The sequence below is a fragment of the Schistocerca americana genome, chromosome X (genome assembly GCF_021461395.2).
Source record: "Schistocerca americana isolate TAMUIC-IGC-003095 chromosome X, iqSchAmer2.1, whole genome shotgun sequence".
NCBI lineage: Eukaryota > Metazoa > Arthropoda > Insecta > Orthoptera > Acrididae > Schistocerca > Schistocerca americana.
Genome location: NC_060130.1, coordinates 299,777,120 through 299,802,523, shown reverse-complemented (window position 1 = coordinate 299,802,523; position 25,404 = coordinate 299,777,120). Strand labels below are relative to the sequence as shown.

Genomic DNA, 25,404 nt, shown 5'->3' with positions numbered 1-25,404 from the left:
GGTGGTCATGTATGAACACTTATCACATTTCAGTTGTATTTCACTAGCAAGTCCTACGTGCTTTATTATGGAGAGTTCCAGACCAACTTCACTACAATGAATACATCTTACACAGTTTGAAAAAATTCCTTTGAGAACCGACATATCAAATATTTCATTCACATCCGATTCGCCCATAAAACATTAATAGTTTTCACTCATTGAACCAAGCTTCTTCTGTGAAGTATTTTCTTTCCCACTTTGACTGCTATGGGCAGGTGTACTTGAGAGGTTAGGTTCACTCACTTGGTTATCATCTTTATTGTTTACAGTAATAACACATACCTTTGGCTTTCCAACATTTCTCCTTTTCTTAAAAGCCTTCAGAGGATTTCTAATAACTTTACTTTTACTCATTATTATACTTCAACAAAACAGAGACTCAAGAAAGAGAATTAATTACGAATATTTTCGAGATAACGACAGAGTAAATAAACATGAAACAATCGACAATCACACCAGCGATATATATTGAACCATCACAGGTTAGCCACAACACATACTTTATCTCACATCACTAAAATGTACCTGATGAACACGGACGTTAATAATAACACCATTTGACAGCAGTTTAACAGTGCCACAGTGGGTCACGCCCATGTAGAACACATTTCAAAAAAAATTTAAAAATAGTTGTAGTCTTCGGAATTGAATAAATTATATATCTATTAAAAGGTAATAGTCTGCAGATTCAGAAAATGCAAAAAAGTAAAAATTAAACTTTTCATGATTTTGAGCCTTTCCGGAGCCCCTTAATAAATATGTCTAACGCCCTCGCCTCTGCCTCCTCTCGTAGAACACCACTCCTTGCTTTCTCTGACCCCAGAGTATAGCTACAACATGAAACTATGTGTATTTGGTCAGCAAAAGCTTCAAAATCAATTCCTGAGGACTGACAAAGGGTGGACAGCTTGTCGCCGTAGAAGCTTGTGCAGCTTTTGTTGAAATATGAAATTTATTCACTGACTCAACTGATTCGACATAAATTTGAGTGTATGACGAAAACTTCACATGCATAACATTTAATTGAAACTCGTCATGCCAGAACCACATTTAGGCAACACTGCAAACATGTTGCAGAACTGTGGCCACATTCTCACAGCACTGCCCAAAAAGGAAGTAATGAAAGCAACTGCCAGAAAACTGTTCGCTGCATTGGGCTGTGATCCATGAGGAGGACTGTCAACATGCCTTATATAATCATCCATTGTTGCCTGAACGTCTACTTTCTGATCAGATGGCTGCTCTTCCTTTGACTGCAGTTGCTCTTGTGATTCAGTATTTTTAAGAGTTAAGTTGCGTAGAGCACAGCCAAGAGTCCAGAGTCATAACCAGGGTGCAGTCACCATCAGCAGCTGCAGTCAATGTCCTGCCTCCAGCAACACTCTTCCTCATGCCTACTTCGGTGCTCACATTCCATGGGTCAATGGCTGGTTCTGTAAGACTGACCAGCTTTCAGGAAACTTCTGCCGTTTAACCCACTCATGTGTGGCAACCGCCAGACCTCAGTTACTGTCCCCATTTGATACGCTTCTGTGTGACGTAGAAATGTGGCATCTTCCATGTGGTCAACACCAGACAGCTGTATTTAAACTGGCAGAGCCAACCTGTCATCATCAGTACAGCTGGGTCATGTCATGCGACTCAGCCTGTGCTGGTCACCACTGTATTCATGATGTAGCCACCACTGTTGTGGCGTAGCAAGACAGCCACGCCACTCTGAAGTAGCTGAAAGGCACGCGCTATAAGCTCACGCAGGATGGCGTGAGGTCTGAAACAGGATACGTAATGAATGCTATAAACAAAAGTATGTAGCTTCTGGAATACTTAACTTTAATCCATCATTGTATACAGCGTTCTTGATGATACAAGTGAGACTCTGTAGTTTCAGACAATATACTGCTAATGGCGCCTTGCTAGGTCGTAGCCATTGACTTAGCTGAAGGCTATTCTAACTATCTGCTCGGCAAAGGAGCGAGGCTTCGTCAGTGTAGTTGCTAGCAAAGTCGTCCGTACAACTGGGGCGAGTGCTATTCCATATCTCAAGACCTGCCTTGTGGTGGCACTCGGTCTGCGATCACACAGTGGCGACACGCGGGTCCGACATGTACTAATGGACCGCGGCCGATTTAAAACTACCACCTAGCAAGTGTGGTGTCTGGCGGTGACACCACATTCCTCCCCCGCAAATCGGCGAACGGTCGTGTTATAAGGCTTCCGCCCGCCTTGGGGAGGACCCCATGTTGACGTATGCGATGAGGTGGGGAGCCTAACAACAGGCGAGGCTGTGCCACCCGCACCCCGCCATTCGGTCCGAGGGGAGCTAGGAAACGCCTGAAAACCTAGTCCAGGATGCACGCCAACATGCGGTGTATGCACCCGTAAAGAGACAGGAGGGGCCGAAGGGTCGACCTCCATCGCGTCGGGGTACCCGACACGCGAAGACGCCATGTGGTCCGGAGTGGGCAAGAGTTCCATGGTGGAGGACAGCTGGTCACGGGAAGCGATAGGCGGCGCGTGACCCAGGGAGCCGCTTGGCGGTTGCAGCGAAGCGTCCACTGCGGGCGGCTCCGGTGGGAGAACAAGCGGCGGCGGCGGTGGCGGCGGCGGCGACGCGTCGCCATGGGGCAAAATGGAAGGCAGCGTCGGTAACACTTGGGGATGAGGCGAGCCAGTAGATGGGTCCCCAGGGCGCTGACCAGACGGCACCGTCGCTGAAAGCAGACGGGGAGCGGCAGAACCCGTGCGACGGCAGAGGCGCAGCTGATTGAGATGCCGACGCACCTCACCAGAGGTCCCCAAAACCAAATACATAGCGCGGCCGAGGCAGCGAAGAATGCGCCCGGCGAGCCAACGCTGTGAACCGCGATAGTTGCGATAGAATACAACGTCGCCTGGAGCAAAAGCAGGAGTCTGCCGCTGCACAGGAACCTGATACGGCGGATGCAGCAAAGACATCAAGGTTCGATGAGGACGACCGTGGAGCAACTCAGCCGGCGAGCGACCATCGCGGGGCTGAGAGCGATACGAGGACAAAAAGAGCAACAACGCGTCCTCCCGAGAATGCGACTCTTTCAACTTCAACATCTGTGACTTGAAAGTCTGGACCAATCGTTCAGCGGCACCGTTTGACTGAGGTGAAAACGGCGCGGATGTCAGATGTTGAATACCATTGGCCGTGCAGAATGACTGAAAGTCTGCGGACATGAATGGTGGGCCATTGTCGGAAACAATAGTCTGCACACGTTCAATTACACCTTGTGATTCTAAATCATGTAATGTTCTTGCTACCTCATCACGCAATGCGTGGGGAACATTGCGCGCTCTGAAAAATTTCGGTTGCGCGTTGACTTTCAGTTCCAAATGTGCTTTATAGTTCTTAGCGCAACCAAGGCCCGGTGCAAAAATGTCTGCAAATTCTTCACATAGACTAGAAACACTGGCTGAAGGCACAGTCTCGTTCACTGATAGTACCTGATTGACTATAGACATGTTAAACAATTGAAATAAATCTAAACCAAACAATTTCACTGCAGAAGAAGAACGAAGAACGTAAAATGACACAAGTTTTGTTTGTCCCTTGTACGTTGCAAGAAGGCTGCACTGTCCTAACACAGGGATATTCTGTCCTGAATATGTAGTTAGCTTAACAGTTGCGGCACTCAACGGAGGTTTGCCCAGTTGTTTGTACGTGTCGTGATTGATCAACGAAACTCCAGCTCCGGTATCGAGCTGGAATGGGATCACTTTGCCTTCAAAGTCCAAGTCTACAAAAAGTTTATTGTCCTGCTGATGACAAGAGCGACTGTCACGTGCAATTTGAACTGATACAGGTACAGAAGCACTTGCAACCTGACTAGACTTCCGGCGACGTCGACGCACACTTTTTGTGGGACGAACACAGTCACTGTTAGAGAAAGTGGCACTGGACGGAGTGGAATTAACTACATGAATGTCCACGGGCGAAGGTTCACGAGCCTGATTATTCTTGGTTCGATTTCGGCGCGAAGCAAAGGGCCTGGAATGGTAGTGATTGTCTGATCTGAGCTTTTTCTGGCAAACACTTTAAACATGTCCTTTCTTATGACAGTAAAAGCAAATAGCTTGGCGTGACAGGCAGTGTTCACGCAAATGTCTAGTCGCACACCGCGGGCATGATTTCACTGCATTTGCTCGCTTACGCGGCACATGTGGAGAGCTAGGCTGCAGCTGCGCGGACGAGCGCGAGGGCTGTGTATCGTTCCGTGCAGTGCACCCGGCGGGCCGGTTAATGTGACACACGGCTGGCGAAGGTTCAAATGATTCCTGTGCAAGTCAAGTGTATCTTGCCTATCTAATATGTCTATCACTTGTTGAAGGGAGGGATTAACTAGTTTCAAAATCTGTTCCCATATACGAACATCAGAAACGTTCTGCGCAATCGCATCACGTACCATTGTATCTGAATAAGGGAGGCCACATTCACACTCAAAAGCACAATCCCTAGTAAGGCCTTGCAATGTTGCAACCCACTCCCTATTAGTCTGACCAGCCCTACGTTTTGTACGAAAGAACGTATACCTTTTTGCAACAACATTGACTGTTTCTTTGAAATAGGCATCTAACGCCGACAAAATTTCTTCATAGGACAGAGTTGCTACGTCACGTCGGGGAAACAATTTCACTATCACATGGTACGTGTGCACGCCGACACAAGACAATAAGTGAGGCTGCCGCTCGTTACCTTGAATTCTGTAGGCGGCGAGATGAAATCCAAATTGGCGTGACCACTCCGTCCATGTTTCCATCGCCGCATCATACGGACGAAACTGGGGTGCAACAGCATGTTGTGGCTGCGGTAGCAGTGAAGCGGCAGCTGCCGCATCGTTTTGCATAGCACGTTGACCCTGAACGAGCTGTCCAAGGGCATCCAATAACGCCTGCGTCTGCTGATTCTGCAAGCGATAAAATTCGGACAGTACATCTGGCGAAGCCATGACACAAGTAAATGTAAGCAAGTAGAAAGAACAAGACCCTTTTCTGACTCGTCGCCAACTGTTGTGGCGTAGCAAGACAGCCACGCCACTCTGAAGTAGCCGAAAGGCACGCGCTATAAGCTCACGCAGGATGGCGTGAGGTCTGAAACAGGATATGTAATGAATGCTATAAAGAAAAGTACATAGCTTCTGGAGTACTTAACTTTAATCCATCATTGTATACAGCGTTCTTGATGATACAAGTGAGACTCTGTAGTTTCAGACAATATACTGCTAATGGCGCCTTGCTAGGTCGTAGCCATTGACTTAGCTGAAGGCTATTCTAACTATCTGCTCGGCAAAGGAGCGAGGCTTCGTCAGTGTAGTCGCTAGCAAAGTCGTCCGTACAACTGGGGCGAGTGCTATTCCGTATCTCGAGACCTGCCTTGTGGTGGTGCTCGGTCTGCGATCACACAGTGGCGACACGCGGGTCCGACATGTACTAATGGACCGCGGGCAATTTAAAACTACCACCTAGCAAGTGTGGTGTCTGGCGGTGACACCACAACCACCACCACTGACCGTTGCCTGACTGTCCAGGAACCTGGCAGCTAGAAGTCTGTCACCATTCTCCAGCCTGCGATTCCATGTTCATCACCCTGTCAGCCCCACTGGGTGAGCCTGCCTAGCCCAGGCTACTGCTGAACACACTACTGCCCGCTGTCCTGACTTACCAGCAGCCAATTGATGCAGTGCAGAGGTAGTAAAGCTGTACTCTACTATGTGGATCACCTGCATAGGCGCATCTGACCTGAGTGCTCAAGTCTGAGGGCCATCATCTGCTGCCTGCCATCTGCCTGCTTCAGGCACACATCTCTGTTTATTTATGTTTTGAAGTAAAAGGTTTTAGCAAAAAATTGGCTAACATCATCTCCTGCACCTCTGCATACCTCAGCAGAGAGCTGCTTGCCTACACTTCCCTATCAACACCTGCTACTAGAGTAAGTGCACCCATCGGGTCTCACAGAGCTCAGAATGGTTCGCTACTGCTTGCTTCCACACTACCGTCCATTTGTAAGCACACATTGGGCACTTTATCCATTCAAAATTGAAACAAAATTTTACTTGCGACTAAACAGAAGCATTACAAACAATCAAGGAAGGTACACCATGTACAGAATGGAGCACCTGAAAATAAAAGTAGAGTGCTATTCCCTGGTGACTGTCACATCCTCAGCATCCTCCCATTTATCAACAGTTGAATGGTAGCACATTACAGGTACCGTGTAGAGACCCCACTATGAACACAGGACTCATATGGCAGGCAGTGGTGGTGCAACAGCAGGCTCAGATGTAATGAGACAGACCCGCCAATGACACTGTGCAGGAAAACAAGTGAGCTGCCTATTCAGTGGAAGGCCATAGGTTTGCTGCTCTCATGAGCAAGTGGCATTGGAATGTGCTCAGTGATGACAGACACGAGGCAGTATGAGGCAGGCAGCACGCAGTGACCACTAGGCAAGGATCAAGACCCAGGACTGGTGGGCATGCTGTGTGTGGTGACGTGGATGCAAGCTCTGGATAGCTGGCAAAGAATTTGCTGAGCTAAAGAGCACAGCTTGGGCATGTGGCTCCGATGTGGTGTAGCTTGGCTTCCTGCCACATTAAACCAGCATAGCTTGACGACCTGGACTCAGTCTCAGCTAGATTTTGACATCTGGGCAGTGGCACATATTGCCACGACAATTATGTTCTCTCCTACAGACCAAAACATGGGGAATGTCTACCAGAAGAGTGGGCAGGGAACAGTAGTTATAATAGAGAAGATTCTGAATATACTTTTGTATGCAGAGTACAGTTGGGTGCACCCTGGAGTTGAACAGGCCACTAGTCAATCAGGATAGCAAAGACAGGTCTCATTTGATTATAGAACACACTCTGAAAATCATTAGAAGAGAGAGGAGAGGGAAAGACATCATGCTACATTGAGAGCTATGACCAGAGAGAGAATCTGTCTGTTGAGCACTGCTCCAGCCATGTTTCGCAGCCAACAAATGATTCTCCTCCCATGCTCCCCATGTGTCATTCAGATGTAGCATAGGGGAACTGGCATTCAGTACCTCACTGAAACAAACAACTTTATGCCAATGTGATGCTTCTGCCTGGTACATAGGCCACAAGTGTTAGTGCAGAAGTACTAAAAGTGAAAATTTTGAGAAAAAAAATTTAAATTGACAATAAAATGTCCCAATATTTCCTATAATGGCATCAACTTGCACATTTGTGATGGAAATACAGAGAGAATATCTTCTGGAATATCAAAAATTGTTTTCTCAACAATGACTGCTCTTTATATAGTAGAGTTTTAGGTGATCTTTCACACATTATGCAAATATGATTCACTTCTGACTTGTGACTGTTGATACAAGCATATTAACATTTATGAAACTGTATAAAAAGAATGTCCAACTCTATAGCCGAGTGGTCAGTGTAGATGTCTGCTGCACAAAGGATCTGGGTTTGATTCCCAGTGCCCACTTCTATAGCCGAATGGTCAGTGCAGATGTCTGCCATGCAGAGGACTCAGGTTTGATTCCCAGTACTGCCAACAACTTTTCCCAATGGGAAGACTGGAACAGGATCCTCTCAGCTTTGTTATGCCCGTTGAGGAGCTATTTAATGGAGTAGTAGTGGCTTCATGTCTGCTAACTTACAGTTGCCAGGAGAGCAGTATGCTGATGGATGGTATGGTGTTCAATCAAGCACAAATGGCCTGTCTGCAGCTAGAACTTCAGAGTATATAAAAAGAGTTACCAAGATATGCCAATTGGCCGTTGAGATGGTTATGAACATCCTGATGAAAATGTCGAAGTGCACTGCCATTCTATTGAAAAATGAAGTCAATAGTGTCGATGTCTACCTATAGGAAGAGCCATTGCTGCAGCATGTCATGTTAAGTAACCATTGTCGTGGTGTTTTTAACAGAGAAATGGAGAACCATATACCTTTTTTTTGCATAAAATGGTGCAAAGTAAATTACCTTTTAGTGTTTCTGTTTATGTTCTGCAGGGGAGAGAATGTTTTCTTATCCCCAAATCAATATATTACATATATTCATCTTTCCTGAACTCTGGAAAGTTGCTTCATCACCAAACATTAACAGTTTCTGTAAAACACATTCTTCTATTAACCTGACCACAAAGGCTAGTGCAATTCTTTGTCAGAGTTCCTCAGAACTTGCCTCAGTGTTGGATTGGAGGCCTCCATTACCAGACTTTTGCATTGCCAACAAAACTGGTCTCTGTGGTATACTTCTTGGCTAGCTTAGTTGATGGATTTGTGAGGGCTTTCTAATAAAAATGTGCCAATGTGCTCCATTACAGATTCAGTTAGTGACAGATGGCAACTCACTGTTTGCTTCTAAATATAGGTTTTCTTTAAACTGATTTCATGACTATCTAGAAAGGAAGCATTGTCTTCCTGGTTGGGGCATGGATGGTAGAACAAAAGATTGTGACAAGATAGACCTGAAGACATGAACTGGGAAGTGGTGCTGCAAACTCCATTGCCTAGTAGTAGCAAAGATTTGCTGAAGTGGGTATACAGAAGGGCTACGCAAGTAGAGTGGAGCTCCGCCCAGGTGTTGTCAATGATGGGGCTTTGGGCATGGTGAGATCATGTGGGCTGTAGTGTTAGTGACCACTTTGAGTGCAAGTAGATGTGTAAAAGAGATAACTTCAAAGATGAAGTAGCTACAGAGACATCTCAGAAAAAATTGGGTGAGACAAGCTGCAACAAATGGCTCTCTAGCTGATGAGGACCCCTGGAATCATATCCACATTTGTAGTTCTACTGTTAAAAAAAGTATCAAGTTAAAAGGATTGATGACTGTGTGGTAGAAACTTCCATCCGTAATAGTTCCTGAGTGCCCTGTTCTTCATGAACTGTGTGGGATACCAGAGTGATTCCTGTTGCTACTGCCACCTGAGAAATACACATGCATCCATCAGTTGGATTGTCCATAAATGCATCACAGCAGATATTGTAAATTGTAGGGTTGTGATGGGTTTGATTGTCAGATCACTGTGTCCCATATGATGTGGTGGGCATAATGTAAGTCTGCAAATTTCTGTAGAAAAACAATCTTTTGATTTTCCCTTTCTGCTGATACCATTTTTATGGTAAGATATGTTCTACTTAAGTAATTACTGTCTGAAATTGAGAACATAATTTTGACTCAACCTGTATATAAACTAGTGAGTAGTGACAGTTTTGTATGGGGCAGTATACATTTTTTTTACTCAGATGAATCTACTTTTCAGAAGAGCAGATGGAAAAGTGAAAGTTTTTGAGGTGATAAGCCTGAGAAATAACTTTTTGATTGTCTTTCTGGTGATTAGGTTAAGAAACAAAGTAACTGAGTAATTATGTAGTTAAAATAAATTTAGTTAGTAACCATTACAAATCATTACGGGTTGAAGTTGGTGAAATGAAAACATTATTGGAAATTGCACAGTCCAGTAAAAGGATGGTGGCATTTATAAGTGAAATCAGTTCATAAAAGGAGAATAAACTAGATCAGTGCATGCTTCAACAAAGGTTTATTGATCTAGATACTCTCTTATAGCTTCCAGCATGGTGCTGCTGCTGGTTACTAATTTACATTCTGCATCACTTAATGTATAATCTCAGTGCATTCATGATGGTCCATATGTCTTTATGTTCATCTATTTTTCTCTTCCACAATAACAAAGGCAGCAGATATCTCAGACTATTGATAAGAGGTGTAATTGTTCACTATTTCCAATATGGGTTAGATGATATTTTCAGATACTTGTCAGTCCTATTAACCAATGTCTTTCTTTCCATTAAAATATGTAATTTGATCAGTTTTAGATGCTGGGAAACAACATTCCTTTGTGGCTAAGGGTAGCAGAAGCCCTGAAGAAGAATTGCAAGTGTTGCGGAAAGAAGTTGAGGTATTAAGAGTTTTATGTGGAAGTGCACTAATTTATTAGATGTTATAGAAAGCCATTAAAATGTACCTTTGTTTACTAGGATCACTGGACACCCCTTCCTGTACGTCATACAATTACAAAAATGCTGCTTGGACAGCGTTATTCTCTGGAGCTTTATCGTTCATTAGACAGTAAGAAGGAACTTCTAGATGAAGCCATTGCACTGGGTGATGGGAATGCGGTGCTTGCTGTAAGTACATATGCTCCCCCTCCACACACACACACACACACACACACACACACACACACACAGAGAGAGAGAGAGAGAGAGAGAGAGAGAGAGAGATTATACAATATGTATATCTTAATGGACTTGAAGCAGAATGTTGATTAGTACCTGATGCCCTATAATTTTTAAGACATGTTATGCCAAGAAAGGAAACTGTCATAAAAGAAGTAGTGGAACAACTATTGTTAATACGGGGATTGCCCAGAAAGTAAAGCACTGCATTGTTTTTCCTTCAACAATTCTTTATTGAACGTAATGAGAATTATACACATGAAAGAGTGGTATTTTATTTACACACCCTCCAGCACGAGACAAGGGTGTGTATGCCCCGGCACCAATCCTTGTCCTGATGAAGGAGCCAGTGCTTCACTCTGTGAATCATCTCCTTATCATCCTCAAAACGTCTTCCATGAATGGCATCCTTTAATGGCCCAAACAAGTGGAAGTGCGAAGGGGCTAGATCAGGCTGACAGCTGTGGGTGGTCTCCCCAACTGTTGCAAATTGTGGAGCTCCACTGAACCACCTTTTGATGATCTCACCCTCCGTGCCCAGCAGCTAACTGTACTTTTGTCTACAGCAGATGCTCCATAGACTGTGCTCAAGCATTTGCGAATATTCCATGCAGTTTCTTTCTCTAGAGTGAGAAATTCAATAACAGCACATTGCTTTTAATGTACATCACCTACAGATGCCATTTTGAAACTCTCCTGCAGCTACGCTATCTGTCGGAAGTGTCGGAAACTTGGCGTGCTCACTCAGGAGACTTCGAATAACACATACGTAATGTTTCGCATTCATTTTCGACTGACAAAAAAAAAAAAAAAAAAAAAAAAAATGCAGTGTGCGTTACTTTCTTGGCAATCCTCCTAAAACAGAGTGAATACTGCTGCACTAGCATGGCCTATTTGATCATAAAGAAGTCTCAGTGAAGCAACAGAGAAAGGAAATGCTCATACTGTGTGGAAGACGCAAAAAAAAAAAAAGAGTAAAGACTGTAGCCAGATGAATTACAAACTTTTTTGAAGTTAAAACACTGTTTTTCTATATTGTGGGATGATGAATGAGATTAATGAGAGTCTCAACAAACATATGGTTTGAGATGGAAAGTCATCAGAACAATGCAGTATTATAATTTTGGAGCATCCACATCAACGTGTAATTTTTACAGGATTTGTCAGGTGTTAGAAAAAAAAATGAAAGGAAAAATTGTATTCAGAGCAGCAATAGTGTTGAAAGCAGGATTTAGTATCTCTGCCAATGGATGTCACAATGGAGGCAGATGAGCTGGCATGCATAGCGCAGTGGAATAGTGTAGAAACCTGCCATGGAGGGCGCATATGACATGTAGTATGGGCAGACCCGCTGACAGAATTGTTCACATGCAGATGGCAGTAAGCTGGGCGTGTCAGTGCTAACACTGAGTGCGACCACCACAGAACATGCTGTACTGAGTGGTGTTGTGAGTGCTCAGTTGTCAGCTGCTCACACCAGCCACATGCTGTACATATGTCTGCATGATTTCAGATTTTCTAGTTCACTGTAGATTGACTCGTATGATGAGTTTTCATTTCCTTTTACAGGGTTCTGTTCCCAGTTATTGTCAAGCCTGTGAAGTACCCATACCAACAGTGTAATGTGGCAGTGTTGTCACATCTGTGTATGTACTAAAAGGATTTATCAATTTATCCATACATTTTGTGGGTGTTTAATATACATTGATCGGCCAGGAGATTATGACCACCTACCTAATAGCCTTTATGTCCACCTTTGGCATAAATGACAGCAGCAACATGTTGTGGCATGGGAGCAATGAGGCCTTGGTCAGTTGCTGGAGGGAGTTGATACCATATACGCACACACAAGTCACTTAATTCCAATCAATTGTATGGAGGGGGGCAATAAGTTCTGACAGTATGTTCAATCACATCCCAGATGTGTTTGACCTGGTTCATATCTGGCAAATTGGGGGCTAGCACATCAGTCGAAACTCACCACTGTGTTCGTCAAACCACTCCATCACACTTTGGGCTTTGCGACATGGCATATTATCTTGCTGAAAAATACCACTGACGTCTCGAAACATGACCATCACGTAGGTGTGTATGTGGTCTGCAGCCAGTGTACGATACTCCTTGGCAGTCATGGTGCCTCACAGGATCTCCACCAGACCCCTGGCTGCCCTTGTGAATGTTCCCAGAGCATAATGGAGCCACCACCAGCTTGTCTCCATCAAGGTGTTAAGAAGCTGCTCCCCTGAAAGATGACGGATGCGCCTCCTACCATGGCATTGTGAAGAAAGTGTCAGGATTCATCAAACCATGCAACACTCTGCTACTGTGCCAACGTCCAGTGCTGATGGTCAAGTGTCCATTTCAGTCATAGTTGCTGATGTCATTGTGTTAACATTGGCACCTGCATGGGTTGCCGGCTGTGGCGGCCCATTGTTAGAAGTGTTCGATGCATTGTGCATTCAGACAATATTGTGCTCCACCCAGTATTAAAGTCTCATGTTAGTTCCACCACAGTTTGCCACCTACCAGTCTACCCAGACTACGACATCTGATTTCTGTAATGAAGGGTTACCACCCAACCCATGACATCTGGACATGGTTTCACCTTGGTTTTGCCCTATGTAGAAGACACTCACCATAGCATTCCTCAAACACCCGACAAGTCATGCAGTTTCCAAAATGCTCATGCCTAGCCTCTGAGCCATCACGATCTGCTCTTGATCAATCATCAGCATGCTCACTGATACTACGTGCATCTTGGGTGTCTCTGACTAGCAGTTATTCCTCACCATGTGATGCTGCTATCATCTGGACAAGTTTGTATCAATAGTACGTCATTAGTCATAATGTTCTAGTCTCATCTGCTTGTTTTTGTGTTGTTTATTAGACACTTTTAGAATCAAAACCTTCTTTTTTCTGTGATTGCCCTACGATTGTTTTTCAGGTTTAGGTAATTTTCTTCCAGTTGTATGTGATAGTCACTTATTATACTGAATGCTTTGTATAGTGACTTAGTAATTCCTTTTGGCCTCTGACACTTGGACTTCCTCATTTGTGTTTTCTCTTGTACTCTCTGCTTTTGTTGTCCTTCCAAATTATTTACAAGCAGAGTAAAAGCATAGTATGCATGATTATACACCATCTCATCCCAAAAACAAACGCAGAATGGGAGGCAGCATGGAGTCATGCATATTTTACTGTAGGTATTCATAGAAGCTTGTGTACTCAAGGACCACTGCAAGATCTTGAAGTAATTCGCAAAAGAATAAATTCTTATAGGTCATTGCTAAAATGATGAGCCTTCATTGTCAAATCCTAAGATCTGAGAAAACTGCCCCTCCTTCTGTCCTTTTCAAACCCATACTTATTTCATCCCTTAGGAAGTAACTAGTAGTTCCACAAGCAATGAATATTTATTAAACTTGTTCATGTGACTTTGGCAGAACTGGAATTTTGCCTCCTGAAGGTATTGGTCCCCCATTCCACCTCTTTGTAAGAAAGATAGTAAGAGAGATAAGTATCAACACAGTGACATATATTGACTTTGTGGTGCCCCATTTTCAATAATCAGCTTTTATACACAAGGATCCATCTAAAAGGTGAAATTGGCAGTAAAAAGCCACCTGGGTGTAGTAACCTAGAGAGTAGTTGCTTCAGAACTTGCTACAAAATGACCTAGTTAGGTTGGTCACAAAAAGTAGTTCCACTTTTGTCAGTCGAGTGTTTTTGTCTACGTAAGAGTTTTTAATTAGGCTTTAGAGAAAGTAGCCACTCGTGGTTCACTGGACTGTGAAAGTACAACATGTGCTTCCGGCATCGATACGGTCTGTAGCTTGGCGACATGGACCTACGGTTTAGGCGCTATGTTGGTAGAAATATTTATCTAGTGATGAATCCTCAGAAAAATAGGGAAAGCAGTTAATCTGAGAATAAATTATTCCATAAGTTTTGTCACTTGTAAGTTGCAATACCACATCGGCTAATTCGAAAGTTGCTGTAGGAATGGATGGTTGCTGCCAAGCCTTGAGATCAGCCACTCTACCACTTAGATAATGACCAAAAATGTTATACTGATGAACCATTACTAATAATACTCTCTCTCACTTGCCTCATTATTGAAACATTTTGGTTACCAGTGAATTCCTGCCATTCAATTATCCAAGCAGTGTCTGCCGAATTTGTTCTTCTGTTCCTTTTTTATAACTTATACACTTTTTGTCCTATTTTCATTCCTTCAACTGTCTGTACAGCACTCCTTTGACTAGTGTATATCATGTAAAATTATAGGTCATCTGTGGTTGAGGAGACAAAGTAGATATAATTTCACCGTGCCACTACAAAAAGAAATCTGATTCTTTGATATCACCATTCTGACAGGAAGTTTTCTTGCTAGATCTCACTTAAATACGACCTGGCTGACTTAGAGTATTTTAAATGGAATGTCACTAGAGCAGAGGGAGCAGTTTTACCATTTGTGGAACGTAAATAAAGTGCAGGAAGGAAAAAAAAATTGGAAGTTACTGAATTTATGGAACATTGATACCAGATGAGAAGGGTTTGAAACTTCTCTTCTGTGTAACAGTTAAGGGCAACTGCATAAAAATATCTCTTAGCTTTCTGTATAATTGCAAGTGTGATGCAAGAGTAATTTGATAAGACACTGTCAGAACTGATGAGGTGTGAGGCTGATATGAGTGCAGAATTTTGTTACCTTGTAGGATAGGTTACATTAAACTATTAAATTCTTTTCTTTGTAAGTGGTATATGTCCACTTCCACATAACCTTGGGTAAAGCAGTTTGAAGTACCTCTGGAGATGTGAAGTCTAGGAAGGCCAAGATGAGGACAAGTATAATGTGCCTAGCAGTGGTGATTTATGTCATATTTGGTGCCAGGTGCATTGAACAGCCAGTGGCAACTTTTCTACATTTTTGGAATGTGGCTGAGGTGAAAATAAAATGAAGATCTCTCTCTGATGCTAAACTGTATGCTTTCTTTGGGAAAGGATGATGTTTAAAATGTGTGAAGGGCTTACACTGATCAGCATGCTTTTGTATAAAATAACATGATATGCTACAGACTCAGTACTTAGCCTTCAGGGCACAGTGGTGGAGTAACCACACTGCTGTGAACTTAAACCTATACTGTAATGTTTAGTGCTGCAATAATTTTAGTTAAAATATCACTAAATGTCAATAGTCACACCTAAAATTTCTTGGAATTTAATCCATGCCATTAACAGGATTATGATACTAATATTTTAATATTGTTATTACAGGTTGTTCTTTTTCTTGTTCGCACCCTGAAGAAATCACTCTTCTACATCATACTTGCAACTCGTCCAGCAGCCGTTTCCCAATATGTGCAATACCTTACAACTCGTATGGAGGTCCAGGAACTTACTGATTTACTAACGTAAGTGTTACAAGTATAATTTAGTACTGATTCTGCTCAACAGATTTGCTTGTTATACGCCTTTTACAATAGAGTGTAAATTTCCATTTTGACCTTGAGATAGGTATACATGCTCTACATGGCAATTATTTACTTCTAATATTGTGGGTGTGAATTGCACAGGTCATCCTAAATTCTCTCTTGTTGTTAGCCACAAACCCCACTAGGAAAGCCGGCCACGGTGGCCGTGCGGTTCTAGGCGCTGCAGTCCGGAACCGCGGGACTGCTATGGTCACAGGTTCGAATCCTGCCTCAGGCATGGATGTGTGTGATGTCCTTAGGTTAGTTAGGTTTAAGTAGTTCTAAGTTGTAGGGGACTGATGACCTAAGATATTAAGTCCCATAGTGGTCAGAGCCATACCACTAGGAAAAAAACAAAAATGTATTGGCATGTAATAAGAATTTTTAGATCCCTGAAGAGCCAGTGAACATATTGAGTTCTGGGTATTATGAAATATAAGGGACAGTCTCGTGAATACGAGACAGATGGGAAAAAAATAACTAAACTGTTCATTTTTTCAAAAGTAATGATCATAACTTTAATACATTTATCCCACTGTGAGCAAGATGGTCAATGCCTCCATGGAAAAAAGTTTGTGGTTTCCTGCAGAACCATAATTGTGCCCAGGTGTGAACTCTTCATCCAGAGTGAATCTATGGCTACAAATGTCTTTCTTCAGAGCTGCAAAAATATGGAAATCCTATGCTCTAGTACAGGACTGTATGGAGGTTGTGTAAGGGCTTCCCGGCAAAACTTCTGCAGCGAAGTCGAAACAACCTTGGCATCATGTGGGCCCAAACCAAAGTTCACTCCACATCATATTCAAACTTCTGCTGTGATAAACAGAATCCATTGTAGTATTATCTTAACCAAACCAGTAGCACATTTGCATGCATTACACAGATCACCTCACAACTTTCTCAGATCGACCTTGGGCCGACTTGTATGCTGGATTCTGGTGTGATTCTATCGAAGGCTGCTCTTGGTGTCTAGCACTATCTGATAGAGACACCACTATGGTCAACAGTAATGTTGTGCCAGCTACTCGGTTTCTACAGCAACATTGGATAGTGCCACTATGTGGACCACACAAAGTCATATTGAGACAATTGCTATCATATTGAGATAATTGCTGTCATCGACAGGATGTTAAGTGAACTTCTCACCATAAACATGCTGAATTTACAGTTATTACCAAATGTACGAGGTGTGTCCAGAAAGCATTGCAATTTTTTAACCAACAAATTAACTGTAGGTATTGTCACAAACATTTAATATTCTTTGAAGTAGTTTCCTTGGTCATCCACAAACTTTTTCCAGCAGCTCTGTCATGCATTGTATGCACCCTGGAAGGTTTCAATGGGGATACCACCAAGGGCCCTTGTCATGGCATCATGGACAACTTCAGTCGACCCAAAATTGATGCCTTTCAGGGCGGTCTCGATCCTCAGGAAAAGAAATATCTGAGTCAGCCTCGGATTTTGCTGTCTACCTGCAAAAATTTTAAAAATATTTTTGGGAAATATTTCAGTCAGAATCACACACTATTTATCATCCAATATCTCTGTGTACATCATTTAAAATGTAATGTATTCTTCTTTCTTTCAGAATGCTGGGGCAAAACAGAGAAGCAGCAGTAAGTGCAGATAAGTGTATGATTATCTATCAAATTTTTTCTCATTAGTTATGTACTACTAAATCATTAAAGATTACTTGTAATAAAATACAGTTTTGGGTTAAAGTAGTGTAAGATGTGTTGTCTTCTTTTTAAAGTTGAGTAATCTACCCGAGATCAGCAAATAGACGTGTGTGTTTGTGAGTTTTAACTGAAAAATACCTTATTTGAAGATTTAACTGTATGTAGGTCTGTGCCAGGAAATTCTGAACAGCTTATTAGAATCTTGATTCTCAGCTATTATATCTGTCAGACAGAAAGATACTTGACTTTCAGGTGATACTATTTTAAATTTTTCTCATATATTATGACTAGATAAATAATTTAGAAACATTATTTGGTTACACAATTTAATTTTGGACGTAAATTTTCCAATGTACAAAGAGCAAGACAGTAGAACTTTGATTCGTAATGTATTGATTGAAAGATTTGTTTCACAGTGCATTGTTCATTAAAATATAACAATGTGCATTGTGATGTATGCTTAAAAGTCAGTGAGCCCAATTAATGACACCAAAACAAAATATTTAGATAATATTTTGATTATTAGACTTATGTATAGTAGCTTATAAGCACTAGATTTTTCTTGCATGTCCATTGCAGAAGTTCTTTTAAAGGTATTATGAGGTCTTTCTTAACTTCTTTATCCATCCATTCAGTTCCACAACAGTGCTGATTTGGGGATTCTTCCATCTAAGGCTGTGTATACCACTTCTTCACAGTAGCCTGCATCATCATTTGAAATGTGGTCATGGTAGCTGATCTACAGAATTCACCTCAAGCATCATTGGTGAAAAACATTGGGCTTGTGTGCCGATTTTACTGACATTTTCCAGGTCTCTTATGTGTTTATAGCCATAGATAGTATGTTAGAGGAATGCAGCTGAAGCTTTGTGGACATACTTATAGAGTCTTAATTGCCATACGGAGTGCATTCATTGGAAGACTGCGAAAGCTTTTCCAATTCTGCTGGTGTTGACTGCATCTACGCCCCTGATGTTGCAGATAACACTGCCAAGACATTGAAATCGCTCAGCTTCTTGTAGTATCTTCTGTTGCACTATAATTTGAATAGATACATTTCTTCTTTCTGTGCACATTGTTTTTGTTTTATCACCGTTTATTTTAAGCCCTACAGAACTGGCCATTCCATCCAGCTTGGAAGTCATTAGTTGTAAACGTTTTGATGTTTCTGCCAGAAAACACTGTTATCAGCAAAGTTCAGTTTAGTAAAGGAAGCCTAGACTGCTCATTCAGGCATATGCCCATGTTGGAGTTCTCCATAGATTTTCTCATAATGAAATGTATGACTAATATGAAAAGGAATGGTGACAAAATGCATCCTTGTCTGACAAGTGTCAGAATACTAAAGGAATGTTCCCATATTCTGTTGTTATCAACTCAAATTTAGATAGAGGTTTCTCAAAGCATCAAAAGATGGTCAGGAATCCCATATAGGCCTACAATATTCTTTGTGTATACCTTCAAATGTTTCTTTAATCAACAAAGTTTCTGTGCATTGTTCTATTATATTCTGCAGAACAAATATTTGTTAGGAGAAGGACCTTCCACTTCTAAAGCCAGCCTGTTCTTCTTGTAGCCAAGAATCTGCTGCTTTTTGGAGGAGCTTATGGGTGCTCAATGCTGAGGATATCAGCATGCTGTTGCTTTTCACATCCTTTGTAGGAGAACAAGGCAAATGACTTTGTCTGGCACCAAGAGAAGTTGATACCTTTCCAGGTTGTAGATTCAGCTATACTTCCTTTTTTTCGTAGTTTAACAATGATGCCTCACCTCCAGTCGTCTGGAACTTGCCTTGTTTGCCAACATTGTATTGCACAGTTTAGTTAGGTGGTGAAATTAATCTGGATCTTCATATTTCAGAATTTCAGCTGAGATTTCATTCAAACCAGCTGCTTTATTATTTTTGAGTGTTGTGGTTGTCATGTACAACTATACTTCTGTGTTATCACCTCATTTTTCATTAGCTCTTGCTATTTTTGGCTCATTTTTTAAGTTTTAAGCATTTGGTTGGTTTAAAGTCTCTTTGAAGTACTCAACCCATCAGGCAGCTTGTTCGTCTTTTGTGTTCAGGAGTTTGCCTTTTTTTTTATAGGTTTGTTTGAAGAACTATGGGCTCCAGTAAGTTATCAACCAATAAAGTGTAATATCCTGGTGTCATTTTGTGCCTCTCTGCCTTTCCATTCAAACCATTTGTTTTTGTTGGCTCTATGACTGCTTTTGACTCAGCAGTCTAATTTACCATATTTTCGTCTAACTATTTGAAGTTCTTCTTGATCTTTAGCTTGTTCACACAAGCCACGTTTGGTCTTGGATCCATTGCTGTTTTCGTGTTATTCTCTGTCATCCAACTGTCTGCTCAGAACATGTACTCACAGAATCCTTGAATTTAAACCATTGCATTTCGACGTTTTCAGTTCCTGGAGTTGATTTTTAAGGCTGATTGCAAATATGTTTTCTGCTTCCTTGTCTTTTAGCTTTGCTGCATCAAACATTTGCTTAGGTTGTCGGTGTCGCTGTAATTTGAACTTCAGTTTCAAGTCCTCTCAGACTGAGAAGTGGTCTGACCCAACATCTGCAGCATGATAGGTTCATGTACCTTGTGAAGATGATTTCCATCAGCTATTTGTACAAACGAAAAAGCATCCTTTTCTTAATAGTTTGAATCTTTCATTGGTGCACAGACTTGCTCAACAATTGTCTGGGTTTAAGTAGAATGAAAGCATCCAGTGATGACTGTATCATTAACTGGTTTCCATCCAGTCAGAACCTTAGCCAGTTTATGGCTAAGTATTAGTCTAACACCATGCACATATTGATTTTTATGCCCTGAATAAAGGACTGTTTTACCATCACTGACTGTTTGATCATTGCCGGTTCAATGAACTTCACAAAGGCCAATTATTCTAGTTTATAAAGATCAAATTTGTGGAGTAATTGTGAAAACCAGCCTGTGTAAGGATAGCACATTCCAAGTTCCAATCCAGGTGATATTTTTTGCAATAAACATTGAATTCCATTTCATTGGTGGCTGGATACCTAGTCGCATCTTTCTTGGAATATTCAAGTAACTATCAGGTCCGTGCCGATATTTAGATTCACATGCAGGTTCATAACTGTCATGTTTGGATCGCTGAATTCATTTTTCAGGCTCAGGTTGCTAACCCCATGCCCAACCCTCCTCCTTCCTCATCAGGGCTTGGGATGAGAAATGGTGGGGCTAATTCACAAGTGGCAAGAATTTTTAATATATTTTTTAGATATAAGCAAGGAAACCAACTTAACCAGTTCAACAGAAACAGACAGGCACCAAGTTGAAAATAAGATTTCCATTAAAAAATGATAAACTGTGAATTTTATCCACAACTCTACTCCGTAATTCTTGGGACAAAGAATAAAGTACTCAGTATGGCAGTGAAAGATCTCTTTAGACTGTAAATTCACTTATTTTCTTATGTAATCCCCATATATGTCAACACAGTCCATCCATTTTTTTTACAGTAATTAGAGTCCATTCCTAAAGTGAGACTCCAGAAAGTCTGTCAAAGATCAATTTTCACTTTCTGTAAATATTTCAGTAGATTTAAAATGTTTTTCGCTCACAGATTTTTTTTAAGACATGAAATCAGATAGAAGTCATTGGGTGACAAATCATACTTCAAATATAAATTTTTCCTTACCAAAACTCCTTTGTGTGTGCAGGTGCATTGTCTTCATGAAAGACGAACATCTTCCCCAGTAGCAGCTCAGGACTCTTATCCCTTATTTCTACATGAACGTGATCCAGGAGGTTTATCTGATATTTTCCTGTTATTGTTGTTACTTTCACAAGCTAATCTTAAAACAAAACAACAAATCCTTTATGCTAGAATCATTTCAGGGTATGACATCAATTTTGCCTTTTTTAGTCAAGGGCCTTTTTTTCTTGTGAAGTGATGGATCAATTTCTCATCCAGAGTTACAGATCCACACAGAAAGTTTAGTGGATCATTTTTAAAACATTCCAAAAATGACTGCAAAATTAATTTTCACATTTGCTTTTGGTAAGTATTCAACAAATTTGTCACACATCCTGCAAAAATCTTTGTATAGTTACTTTTTTGTGTAAAATGTACCACAGTATTTCTTCTAGTGTCCATACAACTTTGCACACCAATCATCCAGTTCCATATTGTGCACTTCCCCAATGTTGTCATCTGTGGTTGGGGTTTTGAGAGACCTCGATTTGATTTGATTTTTATTTGGTCCTGTTAAATTACATTCTGTAATGCAGGGCACATCAAAGATTACAGTATTACATGGTGAAAAAGAGGGGTAGGAAAACAAGGGAAGTGTATATGGTAAATTTTCCTTATGGGTATTAGTTATCATTATCTACACTACAGTTGTTTGAATTGAGATTCTGCCTTACTTATTGGCACATATATTACTCCAAACAATACACTTATGAGGGCACACGATTTCATTTGCGGTGTTTCCATCACTGCATCTACATACATAGGGTTCAATATTACAATATAATTTGTAATATGATTCATCTCTTACATAATATATAGCTCCAGAAATTCTTTTAAATTTAGAAAATTATGGTTTACAAGGAATTGTTTCAGTTTCCTTTTGAATACATGAGGGTGTCCTTTTTTTATGTTCAGTGGGAGTTTATTGTAAACCTGTATTCCTCACTGGATAAATCCTCATCATCCCATGTTGAGGGATTGAGTCTTTGTGAAGGTTTCATATGATTGCGAATGTCACAGGTAGCTTGGAATAGTTTTTTGTTCTTGATAGCAAATATCATGTATGAGTAAACATACTGCCTTGTGAGTGTCATTATTCCAAGGGTCTAGAATAGATGCCTGCAGGATATCCGATTTGTTACTCCACAGATCAACCTTACAGCTTGTTTTTGTATTTGAAAAGCTTTTTCCACTTTTGCAACATTTCCCCAGAGTATTATGCCATGACAGACCAGAGAGTGGAAATATGCAATATTGTTATTTCTATGAGAACATAAGAGCAACATAAGTCTTAGTGGTGAGCATGCTGACCTTAATTTCTTGAGCAGGTGATCAATATTTTCATTAATTAATTATCAATTTGTATGCCTAGAAATTTTGTATGTGGAGGTTCATCATTGATCTGTCCATCAATATCTATTTCAAGAGCTTGTAACTAATTATTTCCTGTCTGAAACTGCAATTGATTTATTTTTGAAAGGTTTAATGATAGACTATTTGTTGCAAACAATTTGTATACTTTGTGTGTTATTGTTTCAGTTGTGTTCTGCATCAGGGATTTCACCCACTTGATCCAGATAGTTGTATCATCAGCAAACGTTACTGTATTTGCCTTGTTATTTACTAATGCTGGTAGTGTAGAAATGTACACTAAGAGGATCGCTGGTCGTAGGATCAAGCCATGGTGAACACAGTACTTAGCAGTTTTCCACTGTGATTTTGTTGTTTCACCAGTGCCTGTTAGGGCAACTCTTTGTTTCCTCATAAGTAGGTAAAATTCCAGTCAAACTACAGGCTTGCCTTTGCCATAGTATAGGAGTTTTTGTATTAGTGCATTATGCTATATACACCCAAAACCTTTACTGAAGTCACAGAAAATTCCCTCAGGATATCTTCTACAATCCAGTTCATCTAAAATTTCTTTTGCTGGACTGAATATTGTTGTCTACGCCAATAGCACTGTATAAAAGCCAAACTGGGAGGTTGTCAGTAAGCTGTTGTGTGTAAGGTGTACATATAGCCTGTTGTAAACTACCCTCTCAAATATTTTTTAAAGGACTTGCAGCAGAGATATAGTCCAATAGATGTTGCCTGTCTACCACCGCCTTTATGTATTGGAATTGCCATAGCATGTTTTAATCCATGAGGAGATACTCCTGTTTTCACAGGCTGGTTACTTAAATAGCACAATATGTTGGTGATTAAATAACCACCAAAGAGCAGGAACTTTTTAGGGATTTGATGATTTTTATGATTTTGTTATGTGTTGTGGATTACATGTGCAGTGTCATTATTGCTGTATGTTGAGTAAGACTAAGTAGTTGTATGGCTTCTGAGGCAGGCTGAGTGTTTTGTGGTCCTCTATTTTTCAGCTATGGAGAGGAAAAATTTATTGAATTCTTAGGCTACCCTTTCTGGATTCTTCTGGTGTGTCCCATCTTTCGTGAATTGTGCTATGCCTGATTGTTTTAATTTTTTGTCCTAGTTTGTTCCAGATTTTTACGATTTTCCTTGTGGTTTTAATTTTACTGTTTTATCTGAAAATTTGTTGTGCAGAGTACTTGGTTTTTGCCTTGCTGATTACACAGTCTGATTACATAATCTCTTACAGTGTATTTTCACTGATTTGTTTGAACTACACTCCTGGAAATTGAAATAAGAACACCGTGAATTCATTGTCCCAGGAAGGGGAAACTTTATTGACACGTTCCTGGGGTCAGATACATCACATGATCACACTGACAGAACCACAGGCACATAGACACGGGCAACAGAGCATGCACAATGTCGGCACTAGTACAGTGTATATCCACCTTTCGCAGCAATGCAGGCTGCTATTCACCCATGGAGACGATCGTAGAGATGCTGGATGTAGTCCTGTGGAACGGCTTGCCATGCCATTTCCACCTGGCGCCTCAGTTGGACCAGCGTTCGTGCTGGACGTGCAGACCGCGTGAGACGACGCTTCATCCACTCCCAAACATGCTCAATGGGGGACAGATCCGGAGATCTTGCTGGCCAGGGTAGTTGACTTACACCTTCTAGAGCACGTTGGGTGGCACGGGATACATGCGGACGTGCATTGTCCTGTTGGAACAGCAAGTTCCCTTGCCGGTCTAGGAATGGTAGAACGATGGGTTCGATGACGGTTTGGATGTACCGTGCACTATTCAGTGTCCCCTCGACGATCACCAGTGGTGTACGGCCAGTGTAGGAGATCGCTCCCCACACCATGATGCCGGGTGTTGGCCCTGTGTGCCTCGGTCGTATGCAGTCCTGATTGTGGCGCTCACCTGCACGGCGCCAAACACGCATACGACCATCATTGGCACCAAGGCAGAAGCGACTCTCATCGCTGAAGACGACACGTCTCCATTCGTCCCTCCATTCACGCCTGTCGCGACACCACTGGAGGCGGGCTGCACGATGTTGGGGCGTGAGCGGAAGACGGCCTAACGGTGTGCGGGACCGTAGCCCAGCTTCATGGAGACGGTTGCGAATGGTCCTCGCCGATACCCCAGGAGCAACAGTGTCCCTAATTTGCTGGGAAGTGGCGGTGCGGTCGCCTACGGCACTGCGTAGGATCCTACGGTCTTGGCGTGCATCCGTGCGTCGCTGCGGTCCGGTCCCAGGTTGACGGGCACGTGCACCTTCCGCCGACCACTGGCGACAACATCGATGTACTGTGGAGACCTCACGCCCCACGTGTTGAGCAATTCGGCGGTACGTCCACCTGGCCTCCCACATGCCCACTATACGCCCTCGCTCAAAGTCCGTCAACTGCACATACGGTTCACGTCCACGCTGTCGCGGCATGCTACCAGTGTTAAAGACTGCGATGGAGCTCCGTATGCCACGGCAAACTGGCTGACACTGACGGCGGCGGTGCACAAATGCTGCGCAGCTAGCGCCATTCGACGGCCAACACCGCGGTTCCTGGTGTGTCCGCTGTGCCGTGCGTGTGATCATTGCTTGTACAGCCCTCTCGCAGTGTCCGGAGCAAGTATGGTGGGTCTGACACACCGGTGTGAATGTGTTCTTTTTTCCATTTCCAGGAGTGTATCACTCTGTTGTAGGTGAGGTTCCCTTTTTCAGGGTCTTGACGTTCTAATCTTTGCTGTTATCCTGCCTTTTGGCCTACTTACATTTGACTTAATTTTTATTTGTCTTTGGGTGAAGTTGACTTAAAAGTGTTTGAGGTTTCTAAACATATTGGTGAGTTCATTGTTTATTATTCTAACAGAGCTTATGTGGGTTTGTTCCT

The 25,404-nt window shown here is 42.0% G+C and overlaps 1 protein-coding gene across 2 annotated transcripts in view; it reads left to right on the top strand.

The window, feature by feature from the left end:
- LOC124555151 (spermatogenesis-defective protein 39 homolog) overlaps positions 1-25,404 on the top strand; it is a 121,544-nt gene that overhangs the window by 35,305 nt on the left and 60,835 nt on the right. For both annotated transcript variants that reach the window (XM_047128969.1, XM_047128968.1), the window contains exons 4-7: positions 9,885-9,973; positions 10,053-10,202; positions 15,531-15,667; positions 17,316-17,343. In XM_047128969.1, coding sequence (XP_046984925.1) covers positions 9,885-9,973; positions 10,053-10,202; positions 15,531-15,667; positions 17,316-17,343 — 404 coding nt within the window. The remainder of the gene's footprint in view (positions 1-9,884; positions 9,974-10,052; positions 10,203-15,530; positions 15,668-17,315; positions 17,344-25,404) is intronic.